The 25,767-nt window shown below is 42.1% G+C and overlaps 1 protein-coding gene across 1 annotated transcript in view; it reads right to left on the bottom strand.

The window, feature by feature from the left end:
* The window catches only part of LOC143961094 (uncharacterized), a 76,355-nt gene that overhangs the window by 9,723 nt on the left and 40,865 nt on the right, over window positions 1-25,767 (bottom strand). The window contains exons 11-17 of the mRNA XM_077470259.1: window positions 25,087-25,218; window positions 22,680-22,790; window positions 17,902-18,055; window positions 15,207-15,453; window positions 13,474-13,569; window positions 8,010-8,337; window positions 6,016-6,132 (exon numbers count right to left, since the gene is read on the bottom strand). Coding sequence (XP_077326385.1) covers window positions 6,016-6,132; window positions 8,010-8,337; window positions 13,474-13,569; window positions 15,207-15,453; window positions 17,902-18,055; window positions 22,680-22,790; window positions 25,087-25,218 — 1,185 coding nt within the window. The remainder of the gene's footprint in view (window positions 1-6,015; window positions 6,133-8,009; window positions 8,338-13,473; window positions 13,570-15,206; window positions 15,454-17,901; window positions 18,056-22,679; window positions 22,791-25,086; window positions 25,219-25,767) is intronic.

Genomic DNA, 25,767 nt, shown 5'->3' with positions numbered 1-25,767 from the left:
GACGGGGTCTGTGCTGATAATCAGCACATTGATTATCAGCACAGCCCCATCAGATGTGCCAAAAAGGTACCCAATCAGTGCCCTCTTAGGATTGCCTACCAGTGCCCAATAAAGTGACAATCAGTGCCATATAGTGCCCACCACAGTGCCAGTCAGTGCCCATCACTTTGACAATCAGTGCCCTACAGTAACACCTGTCAAAACGTCATCAGTACCTCATCAACAGTGCTGCCCATCAGTGCCACCTGTCAGTGCCAATTAGTACAGCCTATCAGTGCCTCCGCATCAGTGCCCATCAGTGCTAACTCATCAGTGCCGCCTCATCTGTGCCCATCAGTGAAGGAGAAAACTAAATTTTAGAACCGAAACGGAAAAAAAACATTTTTTTTTCACAAATTTTGGTCTTTTTTTAGTTGGTTTAGCAAAAAATAAAAACCGCAGAGGTGATCAAATACCACCAAAAGAAAGCTCTATTTGTGGGATAAAATGATAAAAATTTAGTTTGGGTACAGCGCTGTATGACCGCGCAATTGTCATTCGAACTGCGACAGCGCTGAAAGCTGAAAATTGTCCTGGGCTGGAAGGAGCGAAAGTGCCTGGTATTGAAGTGGTTAATGAAAGGCTTTAAAGTCATCTATAATTAAACTTTAGAAGTTCAACTACTTTGTGAAATGTGCTGAATTAATATGGTTATGTAGGGCATGCCACCTCATCAACTTATCTCTTTAATTCACAGTTCACATTTTTTTGAGTGCCAAGAGCATATCTATTTCTATGCTTTTGGCGCTCCGACACTGGACCCTCTGGTCTCAGCTCGTGAGGTTGCAGAGTCGCGGGCAGCCCCTATGTCCACCCCTCCTTCTGTCCAATCACAGAGTGCTTTGTATTAGGTGAACTCATTCAGAGCATACAAAGGGCAATGTGTGAGAATACAGTGGGGTTGATTTACTAAAACTGGAGAGTGAAAAATCTGGTGCAGCTCTGCATTGAAACCAATCAGCTTCCAGTTTTTTCTCAAAGCTTAATTGAACAAGCCTGAAGTTACAAGCTGGTTGGCTACCATGCACCAGCATTTGCACTCTCCAGCCTTAGTTAATTAACCTCAGTGTCTCTCCTGTCTGAGCTCCGGGAGCGCAGTGATAGCTGTACTCCTGGAGCTCTGTAAAACTGTCACTGAGATAACTCCATTTAAACTTAACTCATAATATGCCAGCACTTTGGAGTTCCCCTTTCAAGCTTAAGTTTAGTTTATTTTTTAAATCAGCACAAGGCACAGTACTTACATTGAGTGGGAAGTGTCCCTTGTGCTGGTAGTCAGTAAGTCTGCAGTTGCCCCAGTGATCATTTTCCAGTGCTACGGGGGTTAATACAGGTTGCTTGATCTGTCATAAGCACTTGTCAAGAGTGCTGCCTTTGCCTGCCTTTTCCACCCACCTAGGGTTGCCACCTTTTCTTCTAGCCAAACTGAAAACTTTGGTGGCCTGGGACACTTTTGAGTGTCCCAAGGAGAATAGTAATGCGGTGCGCATAGCGTGCCACAGCGAACAGTGGGTGTGGCCAAATTGCTCTTGCTGACATCATCGCCCTGATGCCGAACCTGCCCCAGGACAGCTGCCCACAGCTCCCGGACAGCAACAAATATGTGTGTGACTTGGTTACTAGGGAGCCACAGCCTGGTCTGAATAATGTGTCTGAGTTTCAGTCCACCTGGAATCCAGACACATGACTCAAATCCCGGACTGTTTGGGGGAATCCTGGACAGGTGGCAACCCTACACCCACCTCCTCCATTTAAAAACGTTGTAGTTTAGCTTCCATCAATGAAAAACATTCTATGAATGGCTGATGAGTGCATTAATGAAATGTTGGCCTCCTCCATTCAAAGAGTGCTTTTCAAATTTCTTTTAGGCCACATGCACACTAGGGACGTATACCCTGGACATATAGGGCCCCAAATGTAAAACATTGTTTAGCTCCATCCAGCATATTTCTGCCTGCTTCAGGCAGCAGGACTGGACACTGAAGCTGTGCCTCCCGGGCATAATTAAACACTGGGATTGGAGGAACACAGGCTAAATGCCTAGTGTGCATGTAGCCTTACAAGTATCATGAACCATATGCATGTAATTTTCTGTAAAAGCAGGCCTCTGAAAAATAAATGTTCAGTAAAGGTTTATGTTGTCTGCTCTAATAGGACTAGGACAGCACAATGAACTAGAATAAGCCAGCACAGCTAAATCCCCCTCATCTGTGTACAGTAAACAATGTTGTCAAGTATGTTTTTTTTTATTTATTTTTTCAAAGCAATGCCAAACATGACATCATTTACTGAAGAAAGTATTTCTATGGATGTGTGCGTAAGTATGCGCAGATTGCTGACAATTGCAGGCAATCACCGTTCAACCTATATTTTTTCAGTCCCAGTGTTGTCTTTTTAGATAAAAAAAATCACTGGCAATAACATGAACAAAAGGAAATAAAGTACAGCATGTCCTTGCTTGATGTGACATAAGAGGGTCACACTTCTAGAATGGTATTAGTGAAGGCTCATACTGCCACCCAGTGGACAGTATAATAGAATCTTTTGTAACACTGAAATGTGAAGGCTACCACTGCTGATGCTTGTGAAAACACAACTTACCTGCTTGTTATGCTGGCCCAGACTTTAATATCTTCTTTTTTTTCGGTTTCTCAAGTTACATTTGGCATTGTATAGGAGCTTTCTCTTGTTTTGAATTAGTATGTTTGAGTTTGAAACTTTGGATCTGCTGCAGAAGCTTGTTAGTAAGTATGTATGCCACAAATATAGCATTTAGAGGAGGATCACAAGGTGACAGGATTGTCTTTTGAGCCTTTGTTTATGGCAAAGAAAGAATCTAATTCTAGATTACATAGGGTAAGGCAATTCTAGTTAACCGTTACCAAAATGCACACTATGCTGTCCCATATGGGTACAGAAGCATAGTGTGCTAAACCTACCTTCCAGACAGGGCTTCCTTTCAGCTCATGTAGGCCAAGACTGCTTTAAGAAGAAGCCTTCTTAAAGTGGTTGTAAAGGCTGAAGGTTTTTTACAAGAAGGTAAAACAATCTTCTGTGTGCAGCTTCCCCACAGCCCCCTTAAAGTGATTGTAAATCTTAGTTATTTTTTTTTATTTTTTTTAATAACAAACATATACTTACCTCCACTGTGCAGTTTGTTTTGCACAGTGTGGCCCTGATCATCATCTTCTGGGGTCCCCCGGCGGCGCTCGCGGCTCCCCCTCGCATCGGTAAATCCCCTGGGAGAAGTGCTCTCCCTGGAGGTTACCTTGCGTGACGGACATATTTTTAATGCAAAGAGATTTATTGTCTCTTAAACAGAACTGTGGGAGAGAGTGTTAGGTCCAGGACATCCATAGGTAGATGCAAAGATAATTAGCTGACTCATAGACTTCTATAGGTAGACAGCTATACAGATGAAGGCCTCCAGCCGCACAACACTTCTGTATAGGTAGGACCGCTGTCTCCTATGGCAACAATCTTGTAGCTGTAATTAACAGTAATGATATTCAACTATCTGCAACACGAACAGATCTCTTTACCCCACACTCACTCACTGTGGTCCTTCTCTCAACAAGCTCCCAGTCTCTCTTGCTAGACTTCAGGTCCACTAGACACTGGATCCCTTGAGCTCTTTCACTGTAGCACTCAGTATCTTCCTCAAGCGTCACCCCCGCTTCCCTGCTGGGTCCCTGGCTTGGCACTCACAGATACTCTTCAAGCTTCATCCCTGCTGACACATTAGGTCCCTGGCCTGGCACTTGCAGAAGTTTTCACACTTCTTCACCATCCCCGGCTGGCGAGAAGTCTGCTCTGGTACTGGCCTCAGCTCACTCACTGTGATCTCCGGTAGCAGGGTGGATGGTGACAGCTTCCCCTCTACCTCCGACCACAACTGGTTCCCGGTCAGCAGAACCGTTACTTCTGGTTGGACTACAAGCCCGCAGTCCCAACCCTACGCTGCTCTCCTGCTTCTGGATAGGCCCTCAGACAGCCTAGCAGCCAGATGTACCTGGATAGGCCTTTGGTTTCTAGCCTAGCAGCCCTGAGGCAATACAACACATTTCCTCCCAGACAGCCGTCCAGGTGGCACAGAACCCTGATCACCTGGCTCTGCAAAAATAAATAGGATCTACCAGCAGGCCAAGGGACCCAAGAAAATCCCTGCCCATTGGCTGAGACACTCCATTCATTTCTAATCTGTCCTTGCAATGCCCTTGTCTTGTCTAATGTCACCAATTACCTGGCCACCTAGCGACAGAAGAGAGAAGTGCAGCAATTCCAGACTTATTGCAAAATCAATTGACCTCCTAACAATTGGCGAAGGCAACTATCACTTGGCAAATAAATATAATAGCAACCCTGCCTAAACATCAGGATGCTACACTCATATGGAACAGCATATTGTGCTTTTTGGTAAAGGAGAATTTACCCTTTAAGTTTGTTTTTATTTTTGAGTTTTGCAATTTGGTCTCTTTTAATGTCAAGTTAGTTGACTTAGGTGGCATTTGGGAAAGTTGGAGCACCAAGAATCATTGTGGTCAGGGGATCAGAAAAAAATCCGTTCTAAAATATGTATCTTGAATAGACAAATAACGAGTAAAATGGCTCCCCTAAGGATGAAAAATTCACCAAATATCAAAAAGCTGATGAGTATGGAGAACTTTCCACTTTAACCACTTCCCACCCGGCCAATGTATATATACGGCCGGGTGGGAGCCGCCTGCTCCTGATAGGACGTTCAGGAACGTCCTTCAGGAGTAGCGGGATCGCGCGCGCGTGCGCCCGCGCAGCGGCGCGATCCCGATGTGCTCGTGTCACCCGGACACGGCACATCTCAGATCGGCAGGAGGGCTCTGTGATTGGCCCTCCTGATCACATGACGGCCGTGTCCAATCACGGCCGTCATGTGATGTAAACAAACAGCCGGTTGCTAGGCAATCGGCTCTCCTCTCCTCACACGGAAGTCATCGCAGAGGAGAGGAGAGCGGATCGCTGCAGCCGGCTGATGATCAGTGAGTATGGGCTGCTTTTCACAGCTTTTTACTCACTGATCATCAGTGTAGTGTCAACACACAACACACCACACAGTACAAACACAGTCCCCACATATGTCCCCAAAACACACATGTCCCAAAACATACATGTCCCCAAATAATAAAAACACATGTCCCTAATAATAAAAACATGTCCCCCACATATGTCCCACTAAAATCACATGTCCCAATGATTATCTGCACACATATGTACGTGATCACCTGCACACATATGTACATGATCATTTGCGTACATACGTCCGTGATCACACAAACCAATTATTATACACTTAACGGAATTTTTTTTACCAAAAACATGTAGCAGAATACATTTTGGCTTAAATTTATGACAAAATTTGATTTTATTGGATTTCTTTTCAAATAGAAAAAAGAAAATATTGTTTTTTTCCCAAATTTCCGCTTTTTTTGCGCTTATATCGCAAAAAAAAAAACGGAGTCGTGAATAAATACCACCAAAATAAAGCTCTATTTGTGCGAACAAAATGATAACAATTTCATTCGGGTACAGTTTAGCATGACCGCGCAATTGTCACTGAAAGCGCTAGAGCGCTGAAAGCTGAAAATTGGGCTGGGAAGGAAGGGGGTGAAAGTGCCCTGTATTGAAGTGGTTAATAACTTTTGAGTCACTGCCTTGAAACAAGTATGCAGATTGCTCACTTCAATCAGACTTAGTTTGGTGCATTCCAATTCCGGCTTTGTGACCCAGGGGGTATCAAAGCTGTAGACAGCTAGGCAGTTTCAGAAGGAGGTCAGCAATGGCATTCTATACATTTCTCCCAGTGCATATGAACTTTAAGTCTTTACCTGCATGTTTTTAGACCATAACTTTCCTATGTAAGGTATTCTTCCAATTACATAACCCTCAGCCCTCTATCCCGATGTTCTGAGAAATTGTGTAAAATGTATCCTTAGATCATACCAGGAACATTCCAGGTGCTGCGTTGTGCCGCTGAACAAGTAAAGGATCCTTGTGAACAGTGCACAGATTGCAATGGTTAATGTCGTACTTCAAAAGTCGGAAAGAGTCTAGTCGGCTCTGTAATACAGGATGACAAGTATTAACTGTGTCAATTAAAAGAAATGTTTGGATATGGAACATCTGGTCTATTGGTCTACTGAAGTATTTGAAGAGTTTGTTAGTTTAGGAAGCTTGCACCAAATATATTTTGATACAATTAAAATTTAACAGAAAAGTATGATGTGTCAAAATGTAATATAGCATCTATATTCAGATACAGTCTTAAAAATATCATCTACCAATAGGAGTTTATAGAAGCACATGAGGCCTTTTTTTTCTTTTTCTATATTAAAGTATAACTAAAAGCAAAACCTTTTTTAATAATAAACATTGGATAGAGTGGAGAGGGATCACCTCTCTGCGTCCCTGTTAGGGACATTCACCTCCTCTATTTGCCATGCTTACTGTTATCACCAAAGTAAAGAAAAAACAAAATGCCAAACTTTGGTTTGTCCCCAGAACAGTATTAGAAGGGAAGTCTTCCCATAGAGAAGTTCTAGTTCTTGTGACCCTGGTGACAACCAGAGATTCTCTAAGTTTGGAAGGATGAAGGATTTCCTCTCACTTCCTGTTTTTGCTATGGGACAGGAAGTGAAATGAAATCTCCCTAATGGTTCACAGGTGGCAAAAAACAAAAACAAAAACCTGACAGGGTTTATAACCCTCCATTACTCTATTAAAAAAAACAAAAACGTTTTGCCTTTAGTTTCACTTTAAACTACCAATGTAATACAGATATGTTTACTAGAACTTAACATCAGACAAATGACTATTATACTGATTATTCAAACAAATCATCTTAGAAAAAAATGTATTATAATGTTTTAAATGTATCACACCTACAAGTTCAGATTGGTCCAACTGCTAAACTCCATACCTTATAATGTACAAAATATAGTGTATAAACAAAGAACACAGCTGCCAGTACAAGCAGATAAAAGAAGGTTCTGTAAAGGACTGTTGCACTTAAAGAGGATTTGCAGGTGTGGATATTTTTACATAGTTATGTTGGTCCAGTTTGAACCAATGTAACTATATACAGTACCTTATAGCAGCTGGAAATCACTGTAGTAGGCATTTTCTAAATAAATGCAAGGCATTCTCTGATTGGACAATGTGGAGTGTGACACCACATTACATTTTGCTTGTACAATCTCTGTACAATCTTTTAAAATTTTACCAAAACCATGTACTATTATAGTTAACCTACACCATCCATTTACTTTGTATCCAGTTGCACAGCCCCTTACACTGGATAGCTAGTAGATTTAAACATGATTGTACAACCAGATTGTATAGCGTATGATGAGGTTTAGGCTGGTCATAGACAGTCGTATGTTCATGCACAATCCACTATTTAATAATGGCATCTGTGCCAGCTTCTCCCCTGATCAAGTCGGATGAGTACTATTGTCTGAGCCAATGGAGGAGGAACCGTGCACAGATGATAATACAAGTAATTGAAACAGATTCTAAACAAAAAAATGGAATGCACCAAAACGTGTGTAAAAACGTGCTACAAAAATACACTAAACATGCTACAAAAATGCACTAAAAAGTGCATGGTTATTCAGCAGCAGTGGCAACCTAGGCTAATGTATGTGAACCCCTTAATAATCAAGAGATCCTATTTGGGTAAGTTGGGTATTTGGCATGCCCCATAGGATGTTGTTTCCAGGCTGATATCATATTGGCATTGCTAAAGAAGAGATTGAGTTTGTGGCTGGGCAATAGTCTTGACTGGACTACTTAGGCTGCTCCCTACTAACCCCTCAGCATAAGCAAACAGAAGAATGTTTTAACATATTTATTTCATGACTATATATTCCTATAATAAAGACAGATATCCATTTCTGGGAAACAGACTGGTAGCACTACAGTGTCTCTATACATACCTGCATGCATGGCATACTTCTGTATTTGTTCTTTTTTTCATACAATTGATCAAGCACATCTGGTCTGTGCTGTTCCTCTGAATCCAGAGAGGACACAACACATATAACAATGATTTGCTCTGAAGGCAAGAATTTATTGTTAACAAGCTGGTCAAACTCCAGGTCTGTGACATAGGGGATCTGGTGGTTACTACACCTACATATCCCACCTTCCTCACCCAACAAGACTTTCTGTAAGACTACAGGGCAGGTGTAGTGTGATGTCTGCCATAGCTTTTCAGATTCTTGTTCAAGAATACCTACAGGAATTGATAATGCTGTTTCAGGCCTACGACAGGGAAAGAAAAAAAAGTACAAAAGAGACATTTAACTGGAGTACATAGAGGAAAGAAGTAATGTGCCAAACATACAATAAATACAAGACAACTGATAATTTTACATGTTGACATCTACATCATTGACTTATATTTTGCCACACAGTAGATAAAACAAATTCAAATACTGTAGCTGCACACATGAATACTAATGTGCTAGTAGAATACATTTCCACTGGGTCAGGCTAAAGCCATCCAAAATGTAAAATGTTAGAGGGAGAGAGATATGAGAAATGGTTAGCATAGGCGTGTGCAGCCTATTACATTAGGATGTGCACCCCAAAGCTCAAACACATGTGTGGGTGTGAGTATTTAATATATCTCTATCTTATCTCCCCACCCGCATAGTGAAAGAGAAGAGAGGGAGCACACAGAGCGGCAGGGCAACTGTCAGAAATCATGGGCCTGATACAGTCTACCTGACAAAGTTCCCTCCACCTGACAGAGCTAGGGCCTAAGCCTGACAGGGAAGCAGTGTTCTATGAAGTGAGTGCAGGGTGTATAGTGAGGCGTGCAGGGTTCTGTGGGGTGGAGGCAGGGTGCACAGTGAGGGGTGCAGGGTTCTGTGGTGGGGGGGCAGGGTGCACAGTGAGGGGTGCAGGGTTCTGTGGGGTGGGCGCAGGGTGCACAGTGAGGGGTGCAGTGTTTTGTGGGTGGGGGCAGGGTGGGTGCAGGGTGCATAGTGAGGGGTGCAGAGTTCTGTGGGGTGGGTGCAGGGTGCATAGCGAGGATTGCAGTGTTCTGTGGGGTGGGTGCAGGGTGCATAATGAGGCATGCAGGGTTCTGTGGGGTGGGTGCATAGTGATAGGTGCAGGTTTCTGTGGGATGGGGGCAGGGTGAAAAGTGATAGGTGCAGGGTTCTGTGGGGTGGGGGCAGGGTGAACAGTGAGGGGTGCAGGGTTTTGTGGGGTGGGGGCAGGGTGGGTGCAGGGTTCTGTGGGGTGGGTGCAGGGTGCATAATGATAGGTGCAGGTTTCTGTGGGTTGTGGGCAGGGTGAAAAGTGATAGGTGCAGGGTTCTGTGGGGTGGGGGCAGGGTGCACAGTTAGGGGTGCAGAGTTTTGTGGGGTGGGGGCAGGGTGGGTGCAGGGTTCTGTGGGGTGGGTTCAGGGTGCATAGTGAGGGGTGCAGGGTTCTGTGGGGTGGGGACAGGGTGCACAGTGAGGGGTGCAGGGTTCTGTAGGGTGGGGGCAGGGTGCATATTGAGGCATGCAGAGTTCTATGTGGTGGGTGCATAGTTATAGGTGCAGGGTTCTGTGGCGTGGGGGCAGAGTGAAAAGTGATAGGTGCAGGGTTCTGTGGGGTGGGGACAGGGTGTACAGTGAGGGGTTCATGGTTCTGTGGGGTGGGAGAAGGGTCCACAGTGAGGGGTGCAGGGTCTCTGGGGTGGGGGCAGGGTGCATAGTGAGGGGTGCAGGGTTCTGTGGGGTGGGGGCAGGGTGCACAGTGAGGGGTGCAGGGTTCTGTTGGGTGGGGACAGGGTACATAGGGAGGGGTGCATGGTTCTGTGGTGTGGGGGCAGAGTGCATAGTGAGGGGTGCAGGGTGCTGTAGAGTAGGTCAGTATAGGATGAGGGGTGCAGGGCAGATGGAAGGCACAGGGTCAGGAAAGGAGCAGAGAACAGTGTCAGAGGGGACCCCAGACAGCCTGGCAGGGTTAGAGGGTTAGCTGGTCCCCATGATTTGGACAGCCAGCAGTGTAGCCAATCTCTTCCTGCAGCACATCCACTTGAGGGTGGGGGGGGGTGAGTCATCATCGCAAGGGAGGGACCACATAATAATAAATGTAGATAACATTTTTTATATCTGAACCCAGGGGGTGATATAAGTAATTTGCATACTTACAGTGGTGTGAAAAAGTGTTTGCCCCCTTCCTCATTTCCTATTCCTTTGCATGTTTGTCACACTTAAGTGTTTCGGAACATCAAACCAATTTAAACAATAGTCAAGGACAACACAAGTAAACACAAAATGCAATTTGTAAATGAAGGTGTTTATTATTAAAGGTGAAAAAAAATCCAAACCATCATGGCCCTGTGTGAAAAAGTGATTGCCCCCTAAACCTAATAACTGGTTGGGCCCCCCTTAGCAGCAACAACTGCAACCAAGCGTTTGCGATAACGTGCAATGAGGCTTTTACCGCGTCCTGGAGGAATTTTGGCCCACTCATCTTTGCAGAATTGTCCTAATTCAGTTACATTAGAGGGTTTTCGAGCATGAACGGCCTTTTTAAGGTCATACCACAACATCTCAATAGGATTCAGGTCAGGACTTTGGCTAGGCCACTCCAAAGTCTTCATTTTGTTTTTCTTCAGCCATTCGGTGGTGGACTTGCTGGTGTGTTTAGGATCATTGTCCTGCTGCAGAACCCAAGTTCGTTTCAGCTTGAGTACACGAACAGATGGTCGGACATTCTCCTTCAGGATCTCTTGGTAGACAGCAGAATTCATAGTTCCTTTTATCACGGCAAGTCTTCCAGGTCCTGAAGCAGCAAAACAGCCCCAGACCATCACACTACCACCACCATATTTTACTGTTGGTATAATGTTCTTTTTATGAAATGCAGTGTTCCTTCTACGCCAGATATACTTGGACACACACCTTCCAAAGAGTTCCACTTTTGTCTCATCGGTCCACAGAATGTTGTCCCAAAAGTCTTGGGGATCATCAAGATGTGTTGTGGAGAAATTGAGACGAGCTTTGATGTTCTTTTTGCTCAGCAGTGGTTTTCTCCTTGGAACTCTGCCATGCAGGCCATTTTTGCCCAGTCTTTTCCTGATGGTGGAGGCATGAACGCTGACCTTAACTGAGGCAAGTGAGGCCTGCAGTTCCTTGGACGTTGTTGTGGGGTCTTTTGTGACCTCTTGGATGAGTCGTCGCTGCGCTCTTGGGGTAATTTTGGGCGGCCGGCCACTCCTGGGAAGGTTCACCACTGTTCCATGTCTTCGCCATTTGTGGATAATGGCTCTCACTGTGGTTCGCTGGATTCCCAAAGCTTTGGAAATGGCTTTATAACCCTTTCCAGACTGATAGATCTCAATTACTTTCTTTCTCAATTGTTCCTGAATTTCTTTGGGTCTCGGCATGATGTGTAGCTTTTAAGGATCTTCTGGTGGACCTTACTGTGTCAAGCAGCTCCTATTTAAGTGATGCCTTGATTGTGAACAGGTGTGGCAATAATCAGGCCTGGGTGTGGCTAGAGAAATTGAACTCAGGTGTGGACAACCACAGTTATAGTATGTTTTAACAAGGGGGGCAATCACTTTTTCACACAGGGCCATGATGGTTTGAATTTTTTTTCACCTTTAATAATAAACACCTTCATTTACAAATTGCATTTTGTGTTTACTTGTGTTGTCCTTGACTATTGTTTAAATTGGTTTGATGTTCCGAAACACTTAAGTGTGACAAACATGCAAAGGAACAGGAAATGAGGAAGGGGGCAAACACTTTTTCACACCACTGTACTTTGGGGCAGCTTGGAACAATGTAATATGTATATATGATACTTGATAGGCCTCTGCGGAAGCTGTAGATTACTGTAGTAGCTACTACAGTGATGGGTGTAGTCTTCCAAGTGTTATGCCAAACAGCTACCCTTCATATTAACCACAGGGCCTAATTTGCTGGGCAAGGCCACCATTGAAAGGATTCCCTAATAAATGCAAAGCTTTCTTTAATTGGATGAGGTGGAGAGGAGGGGCGTCATGATCTAAGCCGCGTTTAATCAGAATATGCTTTGCATTCATTGCAAAAAATGCAAGACGTTCCCTGAATGGTGGCCATGCTGAGCAAACAACTCGTTGTGGGTACTATGCAGAAGGGCAGACACTCTGCACAGCACCTAGAATACAGTAGCCATCACTGTAGGCTACAACTTCCACAGAGGGCAGTCAGGTATTACATATGCAAACTTACATTGTGCCAAACTAGCACTGTGTAAGTATGCCAAATATATCATCCTTGGAGTTCAGTTTTAAGAACCATCTCACATACAAGGTAGAATCTACTAAAACTGGAGCAGACAAGATCTGAAGCACATGTGCATATTAAAAAAATCAGCTTCTAACTTTAGCTTGGTCAGTTAAGTTGCTCCAAATCCTGGCTGCTCCAGTCTTAGGCTGGCCATAGACAGTTCAAATGTGGACCGATTCAGCAGGAACTGGCCCAGATTCTAACTGTGTGTGGGCAGGCTGAATGTACTAAGTTGATTGATTCATCAACTAGGGCACCAGCAGCCTGCCGGATTCACTTGCAATTTTCGCTAAGGACTGCTAAAGCCCCTAGCAGTAATCGCTGTCTTCTCCCGACAGCAATTCATTGACATTAAATGATTGTAGGTTCCATACAATTACACTTCTTTCTCTGAGGTTGATTTACTAAAACTGGAGAGTGAAAAATTTGGTGCAACTGTGCATTGTAGCCAATCAGTTTCTAACTTCAGCATGTTCAACTAAGCTTTGCCAATAAAAACCAGAGCTGCACCAGATTTTGCACTCCAGTTTTAGTAAATGTTCCCCACTGTGGTTTACAGTACACTAAAACTTTGGTCCCATACAGTATATCCACAGAACATTATTCCAATGAAGATATAGAACTTCTTTTTTGTTGTGTTGAGGATGGGTGGGGTTATGTGTTGGAAATGGTATGTGTGTTTTTCTCTTTTATTTTATAATGTAAAAAAACTTAATAAAAACTATTTGATTGAAAAAAAGAACGTCCAGGTGGTTTTTATCTATTTTGCCACATACAGCATTTTTTTGGTTGCAAGACAAGTGATAACCTCCTCTGATAATTTTGATTTTCTTATAGTAGCCTCATATACATACGTAAAGGGCCTGAAGCTGCACATTATAGTTATAGTCCAGTAGGATTGTAAGTTGTGAATGCTACTAAGGTATGTAAGTTGGGACGCTACTACAGGTATGTGCAGGTATGCTATATAATACTGTCTGTATTTATTTTTATGACATAGATGAAAAAACAGAACACATTTTTGGAGCATTCATGTAAAAGTTCAAAATTCCTAATGGTTCCAAATAAGCATTCTTTAGCTTGAAATAGCTGTGATGTAATACTTACTATTACTTACACTGACTTACTAACAATATTTAATCCGGATACACTTTTACTAAAGATTGGATCAGCAGAAGTGTGCTCCTTTTTGCTGCTTGACAATGAAGAAGGCCTGAAGTAACAACAAAAAAATACTAATGCATCAACTGCAGTATATTCAAGCAGCGAATATTGACCATATATTACATTTTGTATATATACTGTACTGTCGGTATGTATATAAAGTATATCTAAAGGCAAAACTTTTTTCTCTAGTTTTTGGGTAGAGTGGAGAGGGATCAGAACACCTGTTTTTATTGTTGTCTGCACACCCTGTTAAAGTGGTTATAAAGGTTTTTTACCTTCATGCATGAAGGTGAAAACCCTTCAGTATGCAGTCCCCCTCCCAGCCCCCTCTAATACTTACCCGAGTCTGATCTCAAAGCCAGCGATGTGCATGAGAGCGGCTGCTGCCCCAGGTCTCTGCCTCCTCATTGGCTGAGTGACAGCAGCGGAAGCCATCAGCCCCCACTGCTGTCAATCACTGCCAGTGAGAAAGGAGTGGGGGAGAGGCTGAGCCCTGCTCTCTGTGTGTTTTATGGACACACAGAGCAGGTCTTGGGAACAAGCAAGCACGAGTGCTCCCAGAGCAAGTGGCTTGGGGCACTGGGTGGGAGGAGCATATATAGCGCCAGCGGGGGCCCCCAGAAGAGGAGGCAAAACCATTGCACAGACCAGGTAATGTTGGCCATGCACTATACGAAAAATTGGCCGAACCTATTTTTCAAAATACGAACATTTTGCTGTGAGCGCAAACGATAGTGCCATCGTGTAATGGCCGATAAGTTGTTCAGTGAACATAAATTGTTGCATTTTTTTTTTTTACATATACTTAGTGCAGACAGTTCAGATGGCAAACACATTAACCTTTCAATTTATCGTTCATTTGGCAGAAAATTTCCAATCGAATTCAAAAACGTCCCAACGAATATCGATTTTGTGCCCATTAACTGTCCAAAAAACTAACAAACTGTCTAAATGACTGAATTTTGTCTGATTTTTTCGTATAGTGTATGGCCAGCATAAGTATAACGTGTTTTAAAGAAAAAAAAATGTGAGTCTTTAGTAACCTTTAAGGAGGCTCTCTCCATTTGTCCTGGTGACCATTATCACTGAAAGTGAAAAAAAAATGCCAAAATTTGGGTTGTTGGCAGAACAGGAATAGAAGGGAATTTTTCCAAGGGAGACACTAGTTTTGGTGACCATGGGGACTACCAGGGATTCCTTCACTTTGGAAGGAATTCCAGGCACTTCCTGTTGTGGCTATGGGACAAGAAGTTAAGAAAAATCTCTCCAATGGGACACAGATGGCAAAAAAACTGGACAGGTTTGCCTTTAGTTCTTCTTTAACATACCCATGTATTACATATATGTTTATTAGAACCTAACATCAGACAAATAACTACTGTGATGATTCAAACCGCTTAGGAAATACTGTATTATAATGTTTTAAATGTATTACAGGTACACACTCAGGCCCAACTGATAGACTCCCTGAGGGGAATTTGTAAAAAATTTGAGCAGTCAGAATTTGGAAAGTTGTGCATGGCAGCCAAGCATTCTCTAGTTTCCATTTTCAAAGCTTATCCGAACAAGCTGAAGTTAGAAGTTGATTGGTTACTATGCACAGCTGCTTCAGACTCTGCTCCAGTTTTGGTAAATTCATCCTATGTCTCATAATATAGTAAATAAATATACAAACTTTTTTACCTGGGGGAAGCAGAGCTTAGGGATGTATCCCAGCGTGTAAAATGAGCACGGACAGGTGCTGACAGAAAGCGTCCGTATGGCTGAGAACCTTCTTTGATTGGTATATTCCTAGTTTCTGTTTCTATGACAGGCTGAGTCTTCGGCACGGGTGTAGTTATTGGGAAAGGAGTAGCAGATTGGACTTTCCTTTTGCGTGATGTTTTTGGAGGTGCGTCAGACATCCTCTGTATGTGAGGTGAATCAAGTCCTACAAAATCAGACTGATGTCATGAACTAAACCTCTGAAAATTGAAAAACTCATAATGGTCTCGTTTGTAATACTTTTAATCTGATATCATAAAGAACATCTGACATCACCTGGGCTGATCTTGGGTGGTCCACTGTATATAAAATACATCTGCATACCATAAAAGCATTTAAACCTGTAAGTTAATATATCTTGATGGAGCATTTTGCCACGTACACATGGTCGGACTTTCCAACGGGAAATGTTCGATGTGAGCTTGTTGTCCGACCATGTGTTGTGCTCCATCGAACATTTGCTGTCGGAATTTCCGGCCACAAATGTTTGAGAGCAGGTTGTCAAATTTTCATCCAACTTCACTTTATTGTCCGAAAATTCTGATTGTGTGTACACAAGTTCGTCGCACAAAAGTTCACGCATGCTCGGAATCAAGCAGAAGGAGACGCACTGGCTATTGAACTTCCGTTTTCGCGGCTTGTCGTACATTTTGTACATCACTGCGTTCTCACGTTCGGAATTTTGGACCAACATTTGTGTGACCGTGTGTATGCAAGACAAGTCTGAGCCAACATCCTTCAGGAAAAAATCGACAGTTTTGTTGTCAGAAAGGCCGATCGTGTGTACGGGGCATTACACTTTATTCCATTTTCCAGCCATACTACCATGCACTTTAATTATACTGTATATTATCAGTCATATGCGGGTTACATGGCTGACTGGCTCTACAGTATTCAGGAAAATGCTTTGTCTTAAATTAAACTTTTGCATTCCTCTAATATGTAAACATAGAAGTACCTTCATAATCTGTTTCATCAACTTTCCTGCATTCCGTCCTTTCCCAGATGTGCAGCCTAAACAAACTCAAATTTGGACTTTTTGCCTACACTGTGTACGAATACCAGTGATTTATTTATAAGCTATTTAGTTAACATACTGTATAGTGTTGATTTCTTAAAACATTGGCAAAGTAAAGAGCTGTTAGAAATGAATACTTTAAGGCTGGGTTCACACTATTACAAATTGGATGTGGGGTTCCCTGCATTCAATTTGCATAGCAGGAGATTGTGACCGGTCTCTATGGAGCCGGTTCACTCATCTCCGCAGTGGCTCCAGTGCAAATTGTCCAGCAGCCCTGTATTCTTTTGGTCCGTTTCAGGTCCGGAATTCAGACCAAAAATTCAGGCTGAAATTGGGCCTGAAACGGTGAATGGAGACGCACTGGACTCCTGCTGTGAGCCGAAGCATGCTGTGGTGTGAACCCAGCCTAAAGTCAAATGAGGAGAAGAGGAAAACATATAGGGGTTGGTTTACTAATGGCAAATAGACCTTGCACTTTGCAAAGTTGCTCCAGAGCTTAGTAAATAAGCAAAAGCTCTGCTGACTTCCATCATCCAATCATGTGCAAGCAAAAATGCTTTTTTTATTTTCCTTCCTTATTCTTTGCAAAGTGAAGCTTTACCTTATTTACTAAGCTTTGGAGCAACTGCCCTTGCAGAGTGCAACTGCACTTTGCAAAGTGCACAGTCTATTTGTCTTTAGTAACTCAACCCCATGACTTCACAATCTCCACCTCGGGGGAAATCCCTATCTGTGTACATTGATAAAAATAGAAGACTTCCTGTGAATGGTAGAGAAGCATTCAGCTGATTTGATTTTGTTCGATTTTTGTTTTGTTCTGCATAGCTCCCAACTGTCCCTGATTTCGAGGGACTATCCCTGATTTGCAGCAATGTCCCTCTGTCCCTCATTCCTCCTCATTTGTCCCTCATTTTGGTCTGATCTATAAAGTTGTATATAAAATTCACTCTTTTACCATCAAAAAGTGTTTCCCAGTGTAAAATCTTTCATCTGATTTCTAAATTGCTGCATTTGTAAATTCCAAAAGCCAATATAAAGGAATAATAGTGGTAAAAAAAAGTACTTGTAGGTTTAATCAATCTTGTTTTTTTGTTGTACAATTCTCCTTTAAGGGGGTGTGGCAATGGGTGTATCCTAGCCTGCATACTTTTGCTGATAGGTGTCCCTAATTTCCATCTCAAAAAGTTGGGAGGTATGGTTCTGCCTTTTCTTTTGCTGTGCAAGGATGATCGATGACTTACCCCTGAACTTGCAGCAGTTAACTGTTAACACAGACACCCTGGAATAGGGCAAATAGGGCAGGGACAGGCTTTTAATTGGCATATTGCTACTGTTATGCAACAGAGCTAGGAATTTATGACAACAACAAAATTAATACTTTTCCTCTTTTGTGAAAATACAACTGGTGAAATGCAATCGTGAGCCACCACCAGAACTGAACTGTATTAATATAATATTAAATGTGACGTGTTTCCCTCATTCTAGTTATCAGGAAAATGTCTGTCACAGAACAGAAGAAGTCATCTCTGGTAAAATGTATTTATTTATTGAAAAAGTATGTTTCCATTTCATGGGACAATAGATGGGACTCACCAGAAGCCAATCTATAATGCTCCATCCAATCCTCAGCAATATTTCTGATCTTTCGTTGTAGTCTCCGGAGCTCAGTCGCTGCATTTACATCATTTGAAGGGCTGATGTGGTCCTCAGGAATTTCAAGTGTTTTTACCAGCTCAGATAAAATTGTCTGCAAAATAAAAATGGATACATGCATATTGTGATATAAGATATGCAAATCTTAACCACTAAATTCACATCAACCTTTCCAATGTACCTTATATAAATTTTGCTTAGATTTTAGACATAAAGAATGGGAGCACCCATACATTATTTGTTTCCATTTTGTTATACTGTATCTAATCATTGCAAGAACTGACACCCATAAGAATTTTTATGCTACTACTGCAGTTATGACAACAGCTGGTCTGCATCAATGAAATCCAATTCTAAAGTGCGTGTGCTACATTTATATGTTAAGAACATTATATTATATGGTTCACTGGGGCAGGAACTGATATAATTACATGCTCATTTCAAAACAAGTTGGTTAAGTTAAATAAGCAGTGATAGGTATTATAATTTGTCATACGCTGATATTGCCTTCAAAGACCATTCTGATGCCCTACAAGGCCTGTATTTTGTGCACTGTGTTTCTTTGTTATGACAGATATATGGGCTACTCTGTCTCTTGTTACAGCTTTCAGTCTATTTATGCTCTATTATGCTCTATTTAGAGCAGTGGTGTCCAAACTGCAGCCTGCAGTCCCGAAGCAGCCCTCTGCTTGCCTTTATCTGTCACTAGCGCACTATTCCTCCCACTGATACAAATGACTATTTCTCCCATTGATACGTGGCACTATTCTTCCCACTGACACCAACGATGAGGCACCATTCCATCCACTGACACGAAAGATGGGAAATTCCTCTTGACCACCAAGCCTGAAGCTTCATTTACTTGCTGTTGGGGCATTTTCTACTCCCACTGGCCACATTCTGCCCCCCTGAAAGTCTAAGGTTGGGTTCACACTAGAGATAGCAGCAGCTCACAGCAGGGGTCTGGTGCGTCTCCATTAACTGATTCATGTCCGATTTCAGCCCGAATTTTGTGCTGAATTCAGACCCGAAATGGACCAAAAGATGCATGGGGCTCCTGTGCAATTTGCACCGGAGCCACTGCAGAGATGTGTGAACTGGCTCCATAGACAGCAGGTCACAATCTCCTGTTATGCCAATTGGATGCAGGGAAACCTGCATCCAATTTGCAACACTGTGAACCCAGAGTAAAGGATGGTACACTTGCCCTTTGTTTAAAACGTTTGGAGAGACGTAATTTAAGGTATAGGTGTTAGTGAAACATCTGTTATTGTCATCTATAATAAAGATAAACCTGTTTATAATATAGTATACTGTTGCAGATTTGCTAGAGAAAGGATTCTGACTATAAACACAAGGATTCTAGGAATGTAAAATTATAGCACAACTAACATAAAAAAACTACCTGCTCCTCTGCTGCATGATTCCAGGTAGCAGCTCATGAGAAAAAATTGCTCTCATACTACCACTTTGTCTTTTAATGACAATAAAGGAGATGAAAAATACAAATGGATTACAAATGTGATTACAAATATTACAAATACAAATGTGAGCAAATGTTGAGCTTTCATGAGTAGCTTGTATTATGTGGTTTAATGATTTCATTTAATAGAATAGAATTCAGAACACTAGCTGTAGTTTATAATGTATGAGACATCGGCACACAGTCAGTAATATTATCCTCGGTGAATACAGACATGCTGCATAGTAGAGGGTTATTGAAGTGATGTGACCTGACTGCCCTTTTCAGGGAAAGTTGAAACTTCAAAATCATACTTTTTTAGTATTACAGACATTTATTGGTGGTTTAAATATTGTAAATAGTAAATGAAATATTCCCTATTTTCCCTATGTAGGTGACTCAAAGATATAGCAGAAGGATGCATTTATTTTACATTTAAAATGTTATTTTAAAAGAAAGTTTATTTTTATATCAACTAATATATCTAAATCTGCTAGTCCATCTAACACTTCCCTCCTCCCACATTAACAATGATGTTGTCCAAAGGTGCCCCTTTGGTCTTTCATCCAAAGTGGAGGCACTCTATACAGGGGATGTGTTACTGACCAGATCACCTGGTGAAAACATACAGCGTTTTACTAAACCCAAGGAATTAAAGCGGGAAGCTTAATGCCGCATACACACGATCAAACAATACGGTGGAAAAGTCCGGCGGACTCACTCCGGCGGACGTTTTTTACCCAAAAGTCCGGCAGACTAAGAAAGTAGTTTTGCACCAAAATATGACAATACGGCCGTGTGTGTGCTAGTCCGCCATACTTTTGAAATTAACTGACTTTTCCCGCACGGAGAAAAGTCCGTTCATTTTGAGTGCGGCTCCAGGTAGCCGGGACTAGCGAAGGAAGCGTCGCTGGCCCCCGTCACCTGGTATGGAGTTAAAGGGGAAGGCCTACGCCGAAAAAAACGGCATGGGGGTCCCCCTCTAGGTCCATATCCTGCGGCCCCCCCACCCCAAAGCACCTTGTCCCCATGTTGATGAGGGACAAGGGTCTGCGGGCGGGGGGCTTATCGGAATTCGGGAGCCCTCTTTAATAAGCATCCTCTGGGACTGTGACATCATAATGGGCGGGGACATCATCCGGCGATGTCCCTATATAAGTCGCTGCACGCCACGTGCCTGTCATTGTGGCCAGAGACAGCGACGAGGCAACAGCTCAAGAAGAGAAGAAGAGAAGAACAGAAGGTGGCGATGATGAAGAAGATAGCGGCGACAGCGGCGATAGAAGACCAGGCCACTGCTTGTAAAAGAGTTAGAAGAAGGCGCGGGGGCCCGGCAAGAAGAACCGAAGAGGGGGACATGTCGGAGTTTACGGCGGTTTGTTTGCCAGACTAAGTCCGCCGGATAGTCTGATCGTGTGTACACGGCATAAGGCTGGGTTCACACATGTGTGGTCCGAATTCCAGCTCCATTTTTTCTGCAAAGAGGAGAAAAAAGATGTTCAGTGGTTCCTCCCTGTTGTAGCTGCGGATCAGTGAACAAGGAGAGGGGGAGGTGTAGTGAAGAGGAGGAGAGAATTTGTGTTCAGAGCAGAATACATCTTTGAATCAGATGCATTCCCATAGAAGATATTGTGCTTGTAATTCGCACCGCAATGCCCAGAAAATGCACACATGTTTTGAGCAATGCGCAGTGCGAATGCAATGCACAAATGTAAACAAGATTCATTCAAATTAATGTATTTTAAAATGTCCTGCAAGTTGGATGTGGTATAATCCACATCTAATTTGCATAGGTGTGAACAGGGCCTCCAAGCTGTGTTTTGACCGTAGAAGAGTATGTCATTTAAAGCAGAATTAGCTTGTAAGACAACAGCTGTGGGTATGGTTTAACATCACAATTTATGAGACAGTGGGGTGGTCTCAGAGCAGGAGAGGACACATCAGCACAGCCCCTTTATATTTGTTTGGCTTGATACAGAGTGGTGCGCTCATAGCACCTATCAAATATGAGTACCCTAATATAGGGAATATTGTCATTTTAAATAAAACTTTTAAAACGGTAATGCACGATCCAGTTTCCTCTGTTTTTCATATGAATATTGCTGCAAGCAACCATCCAAAGATCTAAATACTGACCATAAACCCAGCATGTTTTGACCAAGCTTAGGTACAAGGTCACATGCTGTAAGGTGAGAGCATATACCAAAAGGGGAGCACAAGAGTGGACACAAGCACTTTACTGTTATATCATCTGTTTTATCATCTGCAATGAGCACCAGAAGAATGGAGTAGTTATGAACAGACTTTATGCTGCGATTTTATGGATACAGATTAATGCATGAATTAGTTTGGTACAAGAGCACTTTAAACACGGTTCACTTTCTTTCTATGTTGATTATTTTATATTGATGCACTTTTATATAGATTGATGTAAATTACAGGTTGTCACTGCAATTATCGCAGTATCACAATTATCGCGCAGGGTTGCAAATTTCTCTATTGCATATGAATGCTACATGTGTATATAGAGGTGTGTATGCTATGCAGGTTGTCATTGGGAGGATCGCATAGGATCGCAACTTATAATCGCATAAGATTGCGTTATTAGATTCACTAGATTTTTTTTTATATAGGATTAGACTATCTCACCACCACTATTTAACTGCAACCAGTCATATTATGATTTAATATGGTTACCGCGTGATTATATTTGGATAGCGCAGCATTATATTGGTATAAAACAGCTGTGGGTAGCTAGCTAGCTAGCATCATACCACCAATTTACATGGCGTTATTCTGTAGTCATTCTTATATTCAGCCCCGGATTAATTACATTATGAATGTAGAGCTGAATTATTCACTGTTTGTGTTTTTTTTTTGTTTTTTTGTATGCAGCAGTTATTTTAGTACAAATTCTCTTCCTGGGTCCCAGTATAGTAACTATTTTCTTATCTGATCCCTCAGGTTAAAAAGTTTAGGAAACCCTGCTTTTGAGTAAAGCTCTGTGTATTTTCAGTGAGTGCCTTCAGAGTATTATCGTTGTATTTCCCTAAAGTCATTTTTAATGTGACATCCACATTTTTACATGATTACTCGTTTGTTAATGTACTAAACAGAGAGATTTGTGGATTGGTCAATAGAGGGAGTTCTCAGAATAGATACTGTGAACGTTTGAGCTAAGATATCAGCCACATGGAAATTAACATTTTATAAAGTCCTAATAACCTGTTTTGCTTACGTAAACACATTTACTTACAGTTTTCTTCGTACTTCTCTTTAAATCCTTCTCCTTGGCCTTCTTTCTGTTCCCCTTGGCCATTTCTTTGGCAGTTCTTGATGAAAAGTTTTCATTTGTTATAAGTTGACCCTAAAATAATATAGGAAGAATTGGAGAAAACTATACACAATAGGAAGCTGTGCCCATAATAGGGGAATAACAGGAGGAAGCTATACCCAGAAGGAAGCTATGTCCATAATAGAGGAAGAACAGGAGGAAGCTATACAGAGGAAAACTAAGGCCACAGGCACACTTTGTGTCAAAAATGCCACTTTTCAGGGTGTTTGACTCCTTTTTTCCGACTGTAAAATACCCTTCACGTTAGCCTATGTGTCCTTGCACACATAGGTGTTTATATCCGTTTAGAGGCAGAAAAAAAAAAAAAAAAAACTTTACTTGCCAATGTCATACAGTAAAGGAGTGTTCTGGCAGAAAAAAAAATGCAGAATGTTCATAAATGCATGTAAACACATCTAAATGCGCTAGGTGCTTTAGTTTGAGTGTTCATTCATTTTAATGGCCAGAGTAAATTAATATTCTGGCCAATGAAATGTATAAACACCCAAAAGCCTGAACACACATAAACACATTTGAAAATGCGACTTTAAAGGTATTGGACAGAATCATGGAAATACTAGGTAAAAGAACAACACCGTTACCTAATCTGGTGTTGGGCTGTCTTTGGCATCCAAGACAGCCAGAATTCTCCTAAGAATTGACAAATATAAGTCTTGGATGGTGGATAATGGAATCTGATACCACTTTTCATGCTAAAATTGTTCCAGTTCTCGCAGAGATGCCGGAGGTGGAAAAGAGCCCGAAACCTCTATGATATTAAGGTTCGGCAACTGTGGGAATTACTTTGTCTGCATGCTCATCAAATCACGAATTGACAACACTAGCTGTATGAATCAGATCATTATTGCCTTGGTAAATGGTGCTGTCTTCGGGAAACCATGTCTCCAGTAAAATTTGTAGTGGCAGCGGAAGCAAAAGAATAAGAGAAAAGGGAGGATAGCCTGTTTTAAGGCCCTCCTTTCCCGCATGGATTGGTGGTGGTTGGAGTTTCAAGCCCCCTATTGATTGATTTCAGTGGGGGAGCTTGTGATAGGTCAAAAAGTTCAGCTGATTGAGGATGTTCTGAAAGTTCTGGGGGGTCCTCTAGCATAGGTCATTTAAGGTCACCTGACCCCCCCCCCATAAAATTCCAGAAACTACCATGACCCCTATTTAAGTGTTACTAAAGCCACAACGGTAAAATCTATCTGTATATGCAGCATAGCATTTACTTTTTTCCAGAGATATCCAGGTCACATGATATTGACATCACACATGTGGGCGTGTATACAGGCTGAAGTGGAAATCTCCTCCTACCTGAACTCTCAGCACTGGAGAAACTGCGCAGTTTATCACTGACCGTGGTATACAGATCAGCCAAAAAGGTATATAGTGGCAATATTTTAATGTAAAAAAGATTTATAAGCTGTGGGCACTGTGGGGGGCGGATTAACTATTTTCATATTACTGGATTTAGTAACAATTTAATCAGGAGACTGAAGAAGGGGGGGGGGGGTTGCCAGCTATCAGTGGACCTTTTTTGTCCTATCACAACCCCCCCCCTAAAATCAATCAATAGGGGCTTGAAGCTCCTACTGCCACCAACCCATGAGGGAAAGGGAGGACTTAAAACAGACTATCCCCCTTTTTCTCACATTATTTTGCTTCTGCTGCCACTAAAAATGTTGATGCAGACATTGTTTCCCTAAGCCAGCACCAGAGGGATATTTGAAGAGCTCCCCACTGACTTATTTGATTTTGTTTACAGTTTTAAAGTATTTATTGACTATAAGAGTTATGGTGAGTTAATTGTTTATACAGTATTTGTGAAAACCAGGTCATGACCATTATTAGTCCAGTTTGGTGTGTCTAGTGTTTTCTGTATGTTTAGAGTTTATGCCGCCTACTGTCCCATGTTACATCACTTCCACTTTCAACATGGAACATGTCATCACTTTCTCACCTTCAAATCACATAGGGGGTTATTTACTAAAGGAAAATCCACTTTGCACTGCAAGTGCACTGAAAGTGCACTTGGAAGTTCGGTCACTGTAGATCCGAGGGGGACATGCAAGGAAAATAAAAAACAGCATTTTATCTTGCACATGACTGGATAATAACATCAGAAGAGCTTCCAAGTGCACCTGCAGTGCAAAGTGGATTTGGCATTCGTAAATAACCCCCATAGTGTTTCCATATTTTTGTCCTTTCCCTGTAGGTGAGTTTTTAAAGCTGCTTTTCTTCTGCCAGGAGAAAAGGCATTCAGAAGAGCTGGGCAAACGCCCAGTATGTATTAGGCCTAAAAATGTTGGTCTTTGGAAGAGCTTACCAGATCTTCAGCCTGTGGAGGAGGGATGTCCTGAAGTGGTGAGAGAGATAAACGTACAAATTCATGCTGCCATTTGTAACTCAAACTAATGGCAAACTGCCCAGAAATTCTAATAGAGAGATATTCATTGACCTAGAGAAAAAAAGGGAAAGTTTTAAGGAACTCCAGAGAACCTGACACAGATCATTTCATTTTAAAGGTTCAGAAACCAAAATCCTACCCTCTAATGTCATGTCATATCATGTAAAAGGCCTCACCAAAACAAATCCTAAACAATGAGGAGACTGTGTTAGAAAGTGTTTGTGTATTTTAAGGTGTATGTTGCTTTACCTGCTGAGTTACATGAGAACTAGTTTAATAGAAGCTGCTATTGGTTTCATGAATCTTGTCTCTTTAATTGACAATACATATATGAGTGAGTGAGTGACTTGTATAGCACTACCTATGCGAAATGAATCGCCTCAGGGCGCTTTCTTGCCACCAGAGTCCATCTGCAGCTTTTGCGTGGACCTTTACCCAGTAAGGTCCTGACACACTTACAAACACATACAACATTGACATACACATACACATATTAAGGCCAATTTTTTTTTAGACAAGGTCTAATTAACCTACCAGCAAGTCTTTGGAGTGTGGGAGGAAATCGGAGTACCCGGAGGAAACCCACGCTGGCACAGGGAG

The sequence above is a fragment of the Lithobates pipiens genome, unplaced genomic scaffold (genome assembly GCF_037356315.1).
Source record: "Lithobates pipiens isolate NorthernLeopardFrog02 unplaced genomic scaffold, aLitPip1_a1.2 Scaffold_8, whole genome shotgun sequence".
Taxonomy (NCBI): domain Eukaryota; kingdom Metazoa; phylum Chordata; class Amphibia; order Anura; family Ranidae; genus Lithobates; species Lithobates pipiens.
This window is presented reverse-complemented; position numbering and strand designations above follow the sequence as displayed.